This window comes from Castanea sativa, chromosome 1 (genome assembly GCF_040712315.1).
Source record: "Castanea sativa cultivar Marrone di Chiusa Pesio chromosome 1, ASM4071231v1".
Lineage (NCBI taxonomy): Eukaryota > Viridiplantae > Streptophyta > Magnoliopsida > Fagales > Fagaceae > Castanea > Castanea sativa.
In genome coordinates, this window is record NC_134013.1 from 91,266,326 (window position 1) to 91,280,775 (window position 14,450).

The following is a 14,450-nucleotide window of genomic DNA, read 5'->3' on the forward strand; positions in this document are numbered from 1 at the left end:
GGGGAAGAAAAAGTCATTCAAGAAAAGAAATGATTGCTATGGGCACTTTTGGTTTGATATTTGGGAAGGAAAAAGTGAAAACTTTGGACGATGGTGGTTCCTGCAGATAGATTGGCAAGTAGAACCATGGAAGTCATTCTAAATGACAAAATCGATAGCGAAAGGCAAATGGAGAAAAAAACTACAACCAATCTTATTGGTTCTTCAACAACGTGTGTTGGTTAACCGTTGCACTGACACGACCTAAGACCCAAATTTTGCAAAACGTAGTCAAGGTTCCAAAACTTGTTCATGATGTGTGAGTTTGGTTAACCATTAAAAAACCAACTTATTTTACTATTTAACTTATTTTTGTTATTATTTATGGGCCTCACCATACTTTTTAGTACTATTCACAAATCTTATTATACTATTTCAATTTACTTTTATATTTATTTACAGTACTTTCAGCAAAAATTTTTCAATATCAGCAAAATAAGTGGATCCCAAATATCTCAAATTGTGTGAATTTTATTGGATTGGATTGGTACGTGTATATGTTTTGTTGGTACGTAAGGAATCCTACATTGAGTGTTTAATATATGAATTTTAAGTTTTTAAATGATTATGATGAGTCCTAATTGTAAATTTTGTTTTTAATTCAAACTTAAATGCAATTTAATTAGTCATTTTATGGTTTGTTTATAGGCAGGATTTAGGCCATGTGGATTTGGATTTGATTATCTATATACTTTTAAAGGACAATGATTTAGATTTGGCCCAAAACCGACAAGGATTTCAAGTGACATCACAACCCATGTAACTATGTGTTTTATTTTTTTTTATTATAAGTGTGGGAGTGAGATTTGAATAGTAGTTCTTCTTATATAGTAAACTAAGTTAGACCAATAAGTTACAAGACTTTTGGTATTATGTACTTGAATTTAATTCCATAATCTAATTATTGCACATAATTTGTTCACAAAAGAAAGAAGAGCACATGATACCAACCCCAAAATTTTTTTAAAAAAGTCATGGGTACAATGATGTGCTATAATTAGGATTAATATCACGTGTTTGATTATGGTTAAACATGTGATACTAGGATTAACGGCAACCACCGCGTACCTTTGATGCAGTGGTCACTCCACAAATATAAAATGTTTGTGAGGTGTGAGGGGCAAGAGCCGAGGTTCAAGTCTCCAAGAAGGAGTTTTACACATATACACGTAGATTAGGCTAGAGTAGAAATTCTATCTTATATAAAAAAAAAAAAAAAAAAGGATTAACGACCTGGTTAATAGGTGCTTTTAGAGCATTTATTAATAAACAATTTTAGGAAAGTTTTGAAATTACTTTTATGAAAATATAAAAATTTGTAGAAAAAAATAGTTATTTTTTTCATTTTTCCGTAAAAAAGTTTTTAAAAATCTTATCAGTCAATGCCCTTAACATTTCTGTTAACTTTCTCCTATGATAAATATCACTTGTTTTAGACTTTTATCATTTTTATTTTTATTTTTATGGTTGACTAGCTGGGTTAATTTTTGTGTTCGTAATTAATTGTCAAGATAAAATCACATCTCTTCAAGTTACTAATGGATGGTCTTCTCAAAATAAATAAATAAATAAATACTAATGGATGGACAATATTGTGTCCCTCAATTTTAAAGCCAAATACAAATCTTATGAGTCCAATCCCACTTTTTGTATTCAATTTTATACTCCACTAATCATGGCATGCCATGTGTTTGATTATTGTTTTTTTTTTTCAATTTGAACTTTGGTTATATTAAATAAAAATATGATAAATTATGATGGTTGGAGTGATGAGAAAAAGTAGATAGATGCTCCAATCTATCTCATCCATGGTGTTACTAAAATAATTGGGGCTCTCGGGGCCATGCCACCCAGAAAATATTATTTCTATTCATTAAACCATTGTATTGGCTTTTCTCATTACATTCATTATTCTCATCATGCTCAAGTCAAAATCACATACAAAAACCAAGCAAGAGCCACTGAAGTCGCATGTATCCGTCTAGGAAACGTCCATATTAACCCAGTGATTTCACCAGAAATTGCCACGGAGTTGTTGTAAAAACTTGATGCAGTTTTTGCAACAATACCTAATACAATGGGAATTGAGTTGAGTATGTTAGTCAAGGATTCAAGTCCCTAGTTGTTGTTCCATCATCCTTGGGGAGAGCACTGGAAGAAAATGGAAAAAGTGGTAGCTTATGAGAATAACTATATATAGAAGTAGAACAGACAAAGAGACAACTAAGGATAAGGCTTCTGTGGCACTCCAAGCTTTGAGCTTTAGCAAAGTGGGTACTCCTGGTTCTCAAGCTTTTGTAGCTAGCGAGTGTTACTTTTGAGAAATCTCGTTGTGTGGCTTGGCTTGGAAAATGGGATGGGTTGTGTTCTTTTGTTTTTGGGGTTATGAAGTTCACCTGTGCAGGAAGGATGTTGGTTCTTGAGTTTTTGAATTTGGGCTTTGATTACTGAAATCGAGTTCTTTGGATAAAATGAGAGTGATCTTCTTGATTCTTGATGAACGAAGTTTAAAGTAATGGACAGAGTTAAAATTAGAGATTTCGTAAACAAGGGGTATTTTGGGATGTTTGATAAGATGTGGGGCTATTTATTTAGTCAATTTATGTATGATAAAATATAAAGGGAATCCATAATATACCACAAGGTCTTGTCAACAAAGCGGACGACAATGAAGTGTGAACCACTCGGTTAACATCAGTGGATTTTTATGGTTGGTAGCCAGGGGAAAGTGTAAATGGGTTACATGTTTTTCACACTGTATATAGTTGAAAACTGAAAATTAAAAATATTATAGTAAAATAATTTGAAAATGTGTAAATAGTATCGTGTGATCCATTTTTAATGAAAAAGTTGTTGAAAAGTAAGGTTTGTAGGTCCCGTGAATAGTGTACAGAACGAGACCCACTGGTGGGCAGAAAAGTCAAAAATCACAGTTAAAGAAAAAAAAGAAAAAAAGAAAGAAAGGCGTGAAATGCTTGCTTAGCACTATTCATAAGTTTAAATGCACCGTTCATGGACAATGAATAGTGCAAGAGGCGCTGTCCAAAAAAAAAAAGATTGAAATGCGTTTTCAGCAAAACATGGACGCAATAATCTAAATACAAATAGTTACTAAGCGTGTGTTTGCCTAGCAATGATTTTGCTTTTTGCGTATTTTTACTAGGTCCATGATATTGTTCACAAACCAGTGAAATACTGAAAAAATACAACAATAAGAAGTAAATCCTGGGTCCCACGGCACTATCCCATGAATAGTGCACAAGACGAGACCCACTGGTGGGCAGAAAAGTCAAAAATCACGGTTAAAGAAAAAAAAAAAAAAGGCGTGAAACGCCTGCTTAGCACTATTCATAAGTTTAAATGCACCGTTCATGGACAATGAATAGTGCAAGAGGCGCTGTCCAAAAAAAGAAGAAGATTGAAATGCGTTTTTAGCAAAACATGGACGCAATAATCTAAATACAAATAGTTACTAAGCGTGCGCTTGCCTAGCAATGATTTTGCTTTTTGTGTTTTTTTACTAGGTCCATGATATTGTTCACAAACCAGTGAAATACTTAAAAAAATATAACAATAAGCAGTAAATCCTGGGTCCCACAACATTATCCCATGAATAGTGCACGGGACGAGACCCACTGGTGGGCAAAAAAATCAAAAATTACGGCTAAAAAAAAGAAAGAAAGGCGTGAAACACCTGCTTAGCCCTGTACATAAGCTTAAATGCACCATTCATGGACAATGAACAGTGCAAGAGGCACTGTCCAAATTAAAAAAAAAAAGGCTAAAAGGCGTTTTCAGCAAAATGTGGATGCAATAATCTAAATACAAATAATTACTAAGCGTGCGCTTGCCTAGCAATGATTTTGCTTTTTGCGTTTTTTTACTAGGTCTCATGATATTGTTCACAAACCAGTGAAATACTGAAAAATACAGCAATAAGCAGTAAATCCTAAGTCCCACCGCATTTTCCCATGAATAGTGCACGGGACGAGACCCACTGGTGGGCAGAAAAGTCAAAATTACAGCTAAAAAAAAAAAAAAAAAGAAAGGCGTGAAACGCCTGCTTAGCACTGTTCATAAGCTTAAATGCACCGTTCATGGACAATGAATAGTGCAAGAGGCGCTGTCCAAAAAAAAGAAAGAAAGGCTGAAAGGCGTTTTCAGCAAAACATGGACGCAATAATCTAAATACAAATAATTACTAAGCGTGCGCTTGCCTAGCAATGATTTTGTTTTTTGCGTTTTTTTAACTAGGTCTCATGATATTGTTCACAAACTAGTGAAATATTGAAAAATACAGCAATAAGCAGTAAATCCTAGGTCCCACGACACTATCCATAGTTTAAAAATTATTTTGCTATAATATTTTTAACAAAATAAGTGGTATCCAAACAGACCTTTAATTTATATTATTTCTACGTCACGATAAGCTATTTTAAGCCAACCCGAGCCCACCTTTGTAAGCTAAATAGCCCTTTTGCTAGGTAGTCCATCATCTGCTTCCAATTTCCTTTTAACTCCCAGCTTGTAGGGTGTATTCTCTTGACTTTCTTTACTGCCCTGTTGATGATTAGGCTTTTAACTATCTGGTTCACCTTCATTATAAAACACAGTCCATGAAAGCATATTACTTTGGGCTTTAGATAGCCCAATTAGAAGAGTTGGATCCATAACTTCTGAGTCAACTGTGGGCCCATTCGGTTGATCAAGTGGGGTTGATATCTGTGGGATGTTTCTAGATGTTTCGATATTTAAGGTTTGGATTTTTGGGATTTCATTGTAATCAAAATCTTGGGATGTGTTATTTGTTTGGTTAATATTTAAGGCATGTGGGTTGGTGACATCAGAAATTTCAGTTTCCATGAGGGTTATGGTGTTAGGGATGGCATAGTCAATGGATTCATTTAGAGCGTTTTTGTTTTCGTAACTGGAGAGAGTATTTGGTTTGCTTAAATAGGAGAGTTGGAAAGGTTTACCTAGACAAAGCTACTTTGAGGTGACATTGGCTACCAATTTTCTAAATTTTGTCAGAACATTCCTCGAGCCTTCCACCAAATCACTTGAGGATTCATGCTGATTCTCATTACTTGCTTTCTCCAGCGCGTGTTCTACTCGCCTATCATCTTCAGACTCTATGGAATTTTGGTGACCCTTAGAGCTTCCATCATTTGAGTTGGCTATGTCTGCCAAGAATTCCACCCATCTTGACGTTCTTTTCCCTACAGCCTCTGCTTTCATCCAAGGCCCAAATCCATAAGGCTTTTTTCCATTAGAATTTGTTGCTGTAGATTTAATTCTCGTACATTTGGCCTTTAAATGCCCCAATCTACCACACTTATAACAAAAGTCAGCAACCCTCTCATATTTAGACTGTATCCACAAATCAACATGAGGACTTCTGTCCAAGAAGAACCCACTCCATAGAGGATCTTCAACTTTAAGCTCTATTTTGATTCTTAAAAATTTACTCATGCATACTCCCCCATTTCCAGTGAAATCTACTTCTAAAACCTTACCCACCAAAGCTTCAATCTCTTCAGCATTTTCTTTGGACATGTATTCAATTGGAAGATCATATACCTGGATCCACATTGGCAAGCTCGAAAAGTCCATATCTTCAACAGCCATATTTTGATTCCATAGTTTTAGAATGAAAGGATAACCCTCAATGTTCTAAGGCCCCAACTTCATAATTCTTTTGCGATCTCCTTCACAAGCAATTTTGAAGAGAAACACGTTCTCTCTTAAATCAACTATTTGCACCCCTTTAGATGTTCTCCATACTTTCAGAATGATGGCTTTAACAACATTCTTGTTAATGCTCCTATCTGCTAGAAGCTTACCCACCAACCCAGTATTGAATAGCTCTTCTACAACCCTCTCATTAGCTTTTAATTTCAGAGACATACCTGAATAAGTAAGTTTATTGGCCTCCGCACTTAATGCTTCCACTGATTCATTTTATTGGGACATTCCTACAAGGAAAAGATGGTTTAGGGGAAACCCCCAAACCTTAAAAAGGACAAGGCCAAGGGCAGATTGGAAAACCCCAAACCCCAAAATGGACAAACTAAGGCAAAGAATAACAATATTGGAAGCTTATAATCACCAAATAGAATGATAGGAGAATACGATTAGGAATAGCAAGGAAGGGATAAAAGAGAAGTGTGGAAAATAGAGGTGAAGAGCATCAATTTGAGAAAAATTATGGTGGGCTAGAAATAAAGCTAGAGTGGAAAGGATTAAGAGTAATCCAACTGAGCTTGCTAGGCAGATCCTAAGAGTTTTTCAAGAACACAAGCAAGCTTGGAATGAACAGCCCATAAGGCCGATTAAAGATGTGTCTTGGTCGCCGCCTCCTTCTTGTTGGATTAAACTGAACTTTGATGCTGCAATTAGGGAGGAAAAGACCACAATAGCAGTGGTAAGTAGAGATTCTATGGGTAATCCCTTGAAAGCTTGGTCTGACTAGTTTGTTCCCAACAGTCCTGTGGTGGGGGAAACTAGAGCAGCATGGAGTGCCATTAGGTTTGCTACTAGTGAAGGCCATGAGAACATTATTCTAGAGGGCGATGCTTGGAATGTTGTTGAGCCTATTCATAGTGCTGGTGTGGAGCCCTATTGGAGTTTTAAATCTTTATGTGATGATATTTTGTATGATGTAAAGTACTTTAAAAATGTAAAATTTTCTTTTGTTGGTAGAGAGGGCAATGTCTTTGCCCATCTTTTGGCCTGTTGGGCAGCTTTTGTAAACTAGACTGAGCCTGTTTCCATCTCAATTCTGCTTTCTTCAATCTTGCGAGTCTTGGATAGAGATGAAATTTGGCCCAGTTCTTTTGTTTCTCCCCTCCTTTGGGTTGAGCAATAAAGTACTTATTCAGCCAAAAAAGAAAAAAAAGAAAGAAGAAGAAGCAATTAACCCCAAAACTATGTCTTTATATGCTTCTATTATGGCAGATTCAACCCTCTAGTGGCGTGTGTTCAATAAAACTTTGGTAGAGCTTATCAAAAAAATAAAACTTTGGTAGATTCAACATGCTGCTAGAAGTTCCACGTTCCAAGCTATGAAACAAAATAAAAATTACATGCTTCAAGTCCCATGACAAACAAAATTTGCTTTTACATATAAATATGCCATTAATAAGTTTCCATGATCTTCTTACACTCCCATTTTATGTCCCTCTACTCTCTCGTATAGTTGGTATCAGAGCCTAATAACCAGTTTCACCCTCCTTTGATCAGTATACTTTGATTATTGTCCTGATTAGTATGCTCTGTGACTTACAGTTGCCACAATACGTGGATCCTTTGTATTTATTACATCAGAATATTGGATTTGATAATCAAGTAAAACACTAAGGAGTTGTTCTCAAAGTTTCAAAGAACCTATTTTTCCTGAGTCATCTTGTGGACGTGTGAGCCTAGAAATGGCGTTTTAGTCCTGTTAAATCTTAGGAAAACAGTTCTTCACTTTAGAAACTATCATGGCTAGTTCATCTTCAGCAGTTGCAAATACCATTACAACTACTTGTGACCTTTCTCTTCGTAAATCCACTGCAAATAGGTTAGACCACTTGTATGAAATCTCCCATGTACCTGAAGATAGTAAAATTTCTATTACTGATTTCCCTATTGTAAATTCTTACACTGTGTTTGATAAACCTCAAAATACCTTCAAAAAATCCATAAAAAAGTTTTTAAGTCCTTCTCATCCTTCTACTATAAAAGAATATGTTCAAGCTTCTAAGTTTGACCAGTTCAACATTTCAGCAAGTGAGAAAGAAAATTTTATCACCCTTGCCCTTCTCCGAGAGTTCTTTTCGTTTTTGGGGTTATGAAGTTCGGGGCTAGTACACGAGGCTGAAGCCTGTCACTGTGCAGGATGGATGTTGGTTCTTGAGTTTTTGAATTTGGGCTTTGATCACTGAAATCGAGTTCTTTGGATAGAATGAGAGTGATCTTCTGGATTCTTGATAAACAAAGTTTAAAGTAATGGACAGAGTTAAATTAGAGATTTTCCCGTTTAGCAGAAAGATTTGAGTAATATTGTTTTTAGTTTTTTGGAATATGTAGATAAAAAAATATATAATGTTATTTAAAAATTAAAAATGAGTTGTTTAACAACCCTTAACCAGTGGTATTTTGGGATGTTTATTTTAGTCAATTTAAGTATAATAAAATAGAAAGGGAATCCAGAACATACCACTCGGTCTTGTCAACAAAGCGGACGACAATGAAGTGTGAATCACTCGCTTAACATCAGTGGATTTTATAGTTGGGAGCCAGGGGAAAGTGTAAACGGGTAACATGTTTTTCACATAATTTCTATCACTTCAAAGTTCATCGTGACGCAAGCACAGAAGTAATTAAACCCAAAAATATGCTTCTGCTGCGGCAGATTCAACTCTCTAGAGGCGTGCGTTCAATATAACTTTAGTAGAGATTATCAAAACAATAAAACTTTGGTAGATTCAACATGCTGCTAGAAGTTTCACGTTCCAAGTTATGAAACAAAATAAAAATTACATGCTTCAAGTCCCATGACAATTAAGATACTTTTTATTGAACACCAAACCAGAAAGGGGAATGCTGAAATACAAGAACGCCCAGGCTTCCTTTCACCAAGAGCCCATCTGCAAGATCAGCTATTTGTCAAATAATCAATTTACAAAGAACATAAATTATTTTTAAAACACCAAAACAAAAGTAAGAGCAGTTTGGTTATCTCTTGTTTGCAACCAGCTTTTTCAGGTAGCAAATAACTTGGCCATGTTATAGCATGTGGTTAAGGAATTAACTAAAAGGGAAATGTTTCTTACACACAAGCCTGTTACACAGCTTTTTGAACTAAAATCATGACTTGAAGTCATGATTTTTTTAAAAATACATAAATAACTTGAAATCATGATTTCTAACTTGGAAATCATGACTTCAACTCACGATTTATGTGCAAAAGTGGTGTGCGCGCGTATGGTGTGTACCAAGTGAGTGTAAAATGACATTCACTCTGTCAAATGAGACCCCACCCCCTCTTTTCTTTTTCTTTTTTTTTTCTTTTTTTTTGAGATGCTCTTGCAGTGCTGCTTGCAAGGGCATCTGACAAACTGGATTCTTGCAAAACACAAGTCACAACCAGAAAAATGACATTCACTCTGTCAAACTCTATGGTTAATTTTCATCATCTATACCATCATATTACAACGGGGCTCTCTTTGATTCTAGGAATACTATAATTCAATTCATGCATAGAAGGCACTGCCAACAGAAAACATGTACAAGATTTTTATTTCTGTTTTATGCATTGGTAGTGGGTTTTGAATCCACAAACTTGCACTCCACCCTTTCTTATGTGGGGAAAGAGCTGCCATTTCAGCCAGAGCTTATTAGCATAAAAGACGTAGAAAAGTGAATCTCAACCAGCAAATGAGTTCTAACTGAAATGGCACTTCCTTCTCCTATAAAAATGAGAGGAAGGTGAGGTGCTGAACCCGCTAGATGCAAGGAGAATACTCACCAATCAATAAATAAACAAAGCAAGACTCAACTACAAGGTAAAAGTTCATTTACATTGGGAAAAACCATGCCAGGAGAATACTATTTCAACTACATAATGAAGATGATAATAAGGAAAGATAGACACACCAAACAAAAACAACAAAAAAATCTTTATGATAACAATGTTGATGATATATCATGACATTTCATTTATTAGTAGCCAAATCACCGTATGATGTGCTGATTATAATCTTTAATGCTAAATCATCTATTAACATTACTATAGTTACACAAAACCACAGCAAGCTAGACATTCTATAATTCTTTAGTCAAGTGACTTCAGTCGCCCAGTGCCCTGTCAATTACTGTTATGATTAACTCTTAGTTACAGGTGCTCTTCTGCAACTACAATATCAATTGAAATTAAAAACATGAGCACATTGAGGTCAATGACATTCTTGAAATTAGAATCATGTCCAGCCTCACAAGTGCTTCAATCATGTTGCAATACCAATTAAAACTTTGAGCTTAAGTATGTAATGTAAGTTAATGGATGATAACTTGAGGCTCCCTAATGCTGCTACAGAACTATCAACTAGCAACGAATTGCTGACATCTATCCCAATGGTAAAAACTCAACCCCACATTCATTTAGCAGAAAAGAGTACAAGGCACTATCTCAGACCTTCTTACACAAATGAGTAACAGCATCATCTCTCCATTACATGGGAAAAAAAAATAGATACCTCTCAAAAATTATCAATCGATTACCTTACATTAAACAAAATATTGAATCAATCGATGGTTAGCTTGTAAAATCACCATTTCAACAAAGTGATGTGGAGATTCAATATTAGGACGATATCAAAGGAGACCCATTTCACAAATAGCATAAGCTCAAATGGGTCAACGTCATTATCGGCACAAAGCACAAAATCGAAGCAGACCCATTTCGCATAAACCAATCTATAACAGAACAAAACCCAACAATTTCAGAGATTTCGGACCCATTTTTCCAAAACCGGTCATTATACAAGAAACCCATTTCACCAAAATGCATAAGCTCAAATGATTCGACGTCAATATCAGCATAAAGTACAAGATGGAGGCAGACCCATTTCACAAAAACCAATTTTTAACAGAACAAACACCTAAACAATTTCAGGGGTTTGAGACCCAATTTGCCAAAAACCAATCACAATACAGGAAACCCATTTCACCAAAAAGCATAAGCTCAAATGGGCTGGTGTAAAAATCAACATAAAGTAGAGGATCGAAGAAATATATATATATATATATATATATATATATATATATATATATATATATATATATATATATCAGAGATGAGAGATATGGGAATGAGTGGGATGGGGACTGACCTCAGTGAGAAGCAGCGGAAGTAGATTGATGGTGGTGAGAAGGAGAGGGAGCGAGGATCCTTTTGTAGACCTGCTCGCCGACGAGGTAGACGCCGAAGGCAACGAGGGCGATGCCGAGGCCAGGAGTGGCGTGCCGGAACTGATTCGTCAGCATCGGGTGCTTCCTCCACTCGTCCCTCCTCTTGAAGAACTCTCCCGTGGGTCCCAGTGGCTTCTTCGCCATTCCTCTCTCTCTCTCTCTCTAGTCTCTACACTGTTTGTTCTTCTTCTTCTTCTTCTTTCTTTGAGAATGGGAATGAGAATTGTTAGCGGATGATGATGATATCCATATACTAGCTACAAGCTAGCATTTGGTTTTGTTGGTTTGGTTTTGGGCTGTGCTTACTTGATTGGGCCGAACCAACCCAATGAATTCTTTTTATTTTATTTATTTCTTTGCACAATTTGCGAATTATACCATTAAGTTGTGATATGTTTTTCACATGGTTCTTAAAATTTTATTTATTTTTTTCACATCCTTTTATTTATCTAGCCTTAACCTTTTTTAGCGATAAAAAGACAATAGAGAAAGGGATATATAGTTCGAATTAAATACATGAGATACCATAAAATAATGTTATTACTATTAAGTTATCATTTGAACTTCAACTTTAATTTCATTTGTCTCTAACATACTTGGAGATTTATTTAATTTTGGAAATAGGCTCTTGGGAATTTCTTTGTTACTCAAATGGTCCCCTTGATACATTGTATACAGATTTTCTAGCTCAATTGAACAAGATTGATCCATTTCAAGAAGCTATGTTCATTTGTGTCAAGAAGAGACAAACCCTTAGTGCAACTTATGTTGACCTCTGGTTGTTGATCAAGGATACTCCAATGCTTAAACAAGTACTAAAACGTTTTTAAATAGTATGGAGATGGCATGCCTTGGTAAGCATAAATAGGAAGGATGAGGATACTTTTTGGTAAGAATGGATGATCACCCAAAATTCGGCCTTTGAGCATGGTAAGGTCGTCCCCAGTAGCCCACGAAGTTCTGTTGAATTGTATTTATGATTCAGATAAATGTATAGCTGATTTTGAATGAGTTTCATGTATTTTTGTTTTTCCCAGAATGAATTCTTCCTATATGGTGTTTTCTTCAAGTTGTAGCACTCTGCTATTGTCATTTTCTTCTCTATTTTGTTGTGGAATTTCTGTTTTCCATATCTTGTAATACAATTTAAAAAGATATTGTCTTAATGTAGCCCTAATGTCAGTAGAGCCAAGGTCATTAGCTTGAATCTCCCTCACCCCTGCACTTTGGGGACAAACTTACTTATCAAAAAAGATAATGTCTTAATTCTTTAGCGTACTTTCTTAATCTTGTTCTTAATTTGTTATATTTGTAATTTAATTTCTCATGGATTACATATTTCTAAATTTAGTTTCTTGCCTTGTCTCCTATAGTGTCAATATCCATATCTTTGCCATACTCACACATGAGTTTGGATCTCTTCCTTTTCCTAGATGGTACTCTAGGAATCTCATAGCCATTATTCTCGCTATGTTCCTGTTTATATCTAGTTTTACCAAGGTTATACCTCCCCTGCTGTGACGTACTTATGTCCCATTGGTTGCTTGTGATGATGAAATTGGTGCAACCTTTTGGCCTTTTACATTTATTGTGGGTGCACCATTTCAATTTACCTTTTTTTTATTGATAGTAAAAGATAGTGCATAGAAGAGTACTTTAGTTTAGTCTATTTTGGCGTCATTCCCTGAATTGTTTCTTGCATTATATAAAAAATTTGGTGTATAGAACAAACTCTTCGTACCAACCATTATGTTTTTGTTCTTCATTTAACACATAGAAGTTCACATTATGTTTCTGTGAGTTTTAATATCTTTTATTGACATGGTTCCCTACATTTATGCATATTATCAACTTGATTAGGAATAGGTTTTCTCCACCAATTGACCTTGTGAAGATTCAAAGTTATTTGCTGATCTTTGTGCAGGCCAACAATGAATCTTTTGTAGTAAGAACTCTAGACAGGAAAACACTTTGGGAAATGCAAACCCCACATGTTTAATGTCGAAAGCATATATCTATATTTTGATAGTTTGTTTAGTTCTAAATCAGCTTATTTAGGTAAATAATAACATTGCTGCATAATTACTCTTTTTTTACAGGTGATTAAACCTGAGTTACTTAAAAAAGGTTTTGAGCTTGTAAATAGGTACTTCAGAATTAATTTTGTTATCATTATTTTTTTCCTCATACTTGAAATGTATTTTATAGTTCACATTTCATAAGTATGTTGTATACTATCTGGTCATAAAATTTAATCATACCTGTTTGTTAGTGTAATACAAGACATTGTGATGCTTTTCAAAACTTTGGTGCAACTCTGCATTTGAACATAATTTTCAAATTTTATTTAGTAAAAATTCATACCAGATGGATCTTTTGAAACTGCATGTCTTCCTGATCTGCACATCTATTCAGTGGGAAATGTTACCAAATTTTAAGTGCACTTCCCAGTTAATAGTTACAGTAATAGTTTCTTAGTATTTGTATTTTTTTTGGGTACTTTAAAATCTTCAAACACATGTTAGCTAGTAAGAAACCATTGCTTTAACTACAAAGTGCCTACATTTCCAGTAAATATGACTTCATATTATCCTTTCAATACTGTGTTTGTACCTATGCAATGAACGCTTCTTCATGTTGAACATTTCTTTTTCAAGAACAACCTTTGGCAAGGGGATCATTAATTGTAATAATTTTCTCTTCAAATTCTAAGTAATCAAATTCTAAGAATTTCACAGAGAAGGACTTGAAGTCACCGATGACGTATCGATTGTAGAGAACCTCAAGCATCCTGTATACATTACTGAAGGATCTTATACCAACATCAAGGTACTGAAACTTTCTATTATGATATTTATCTACAAAATTGATTTATCATAAAATTCTCGAAAGGTGACTGACCTCATTTTGAGCTTTAGTTAGTTCTTAAAAAATTTGAAAGTTTATTCTATGTAAGAGAGAAGGGCAATCTCATCTATTTGGACTGTGAATCATTTTGCCGAGATTGTTTTGCAGGGCACAACCCCAGACGATTTATTGCTTGCAAAGAGAATATTGAGTATGAGCCCTGGAGAGTCTTCTTAGTTGGCCTGACTACTAGGGCTTAATTTTGTATTTCATTGTTGTACAATTCTTAGGGCAACCTTTGTTGTATATCAATTTTCCAATTTATTGACTGAGTTGAGAGGCACTAAAGCAAAAACCTAAAAACAAGGATATCACTTGGCTTGATTATGTTTTTGGAATAGTACATAATCCTTTGGTTCAAATTTCCTTTAAAGCTTTAATACCGTTTAGCTTTATTGATGTCTAATAGCACTACAATGAATAATAAATTAGAAGTAAGAAATCTATTCTTGGACTGTTCTATTATGCTCAATACTAAAGGTTTTATGAGGTGCACCAGTCTCATTAAAACTAGTCACAGACACCATTGTGCACCCTTGGCACAATGG

General features: G+C 35.0%; 1 protein-coding gene across 1 annotated transcript; it reads right to left on the minus strand.

Moving 5' to 3' along the window:
- Positions 1 to 8,482: 8,482 nt before the first annotated feature.
- LOC142620556 (NADH dehydrogenase [ubiquinone] 1 beta subcomplex subunit 3-B-like) lies at positions 8,483 to 11,249 on the minus strand. The gene is made up of 2 exons (XM_075793918.1): positions 10,917 to 11,249; positions 8,483 to 8,672 (listed from the first exon to the last, which is right to left on the minus strand). The coding sequence occupies exon 1, from the start codon at positions 11,137 to 11,139 to the stop codon at positions 10,918 to 10,920; it is 222 nt and encodes a 73-aa protein (XP_075650033.1). The 5' UTR covers positions 11,140 to 11,249; the 3' UTR covers positions 8,483 to 8,672; position 10,917.
- Positions 11,250 to 14,450: the final 3,201 nt, after the last annotated feature.

Bases quoted from the DNA above. Each gene is read 5' to 3' on its own strand.
- LOC142620556 (XM_075793918.1), bottom strand. From the start codon at position 11,139: ATGGCGAAGAAGCCACTGGGACCCACGGGAGAGTTCTTCAAGAGGAGG.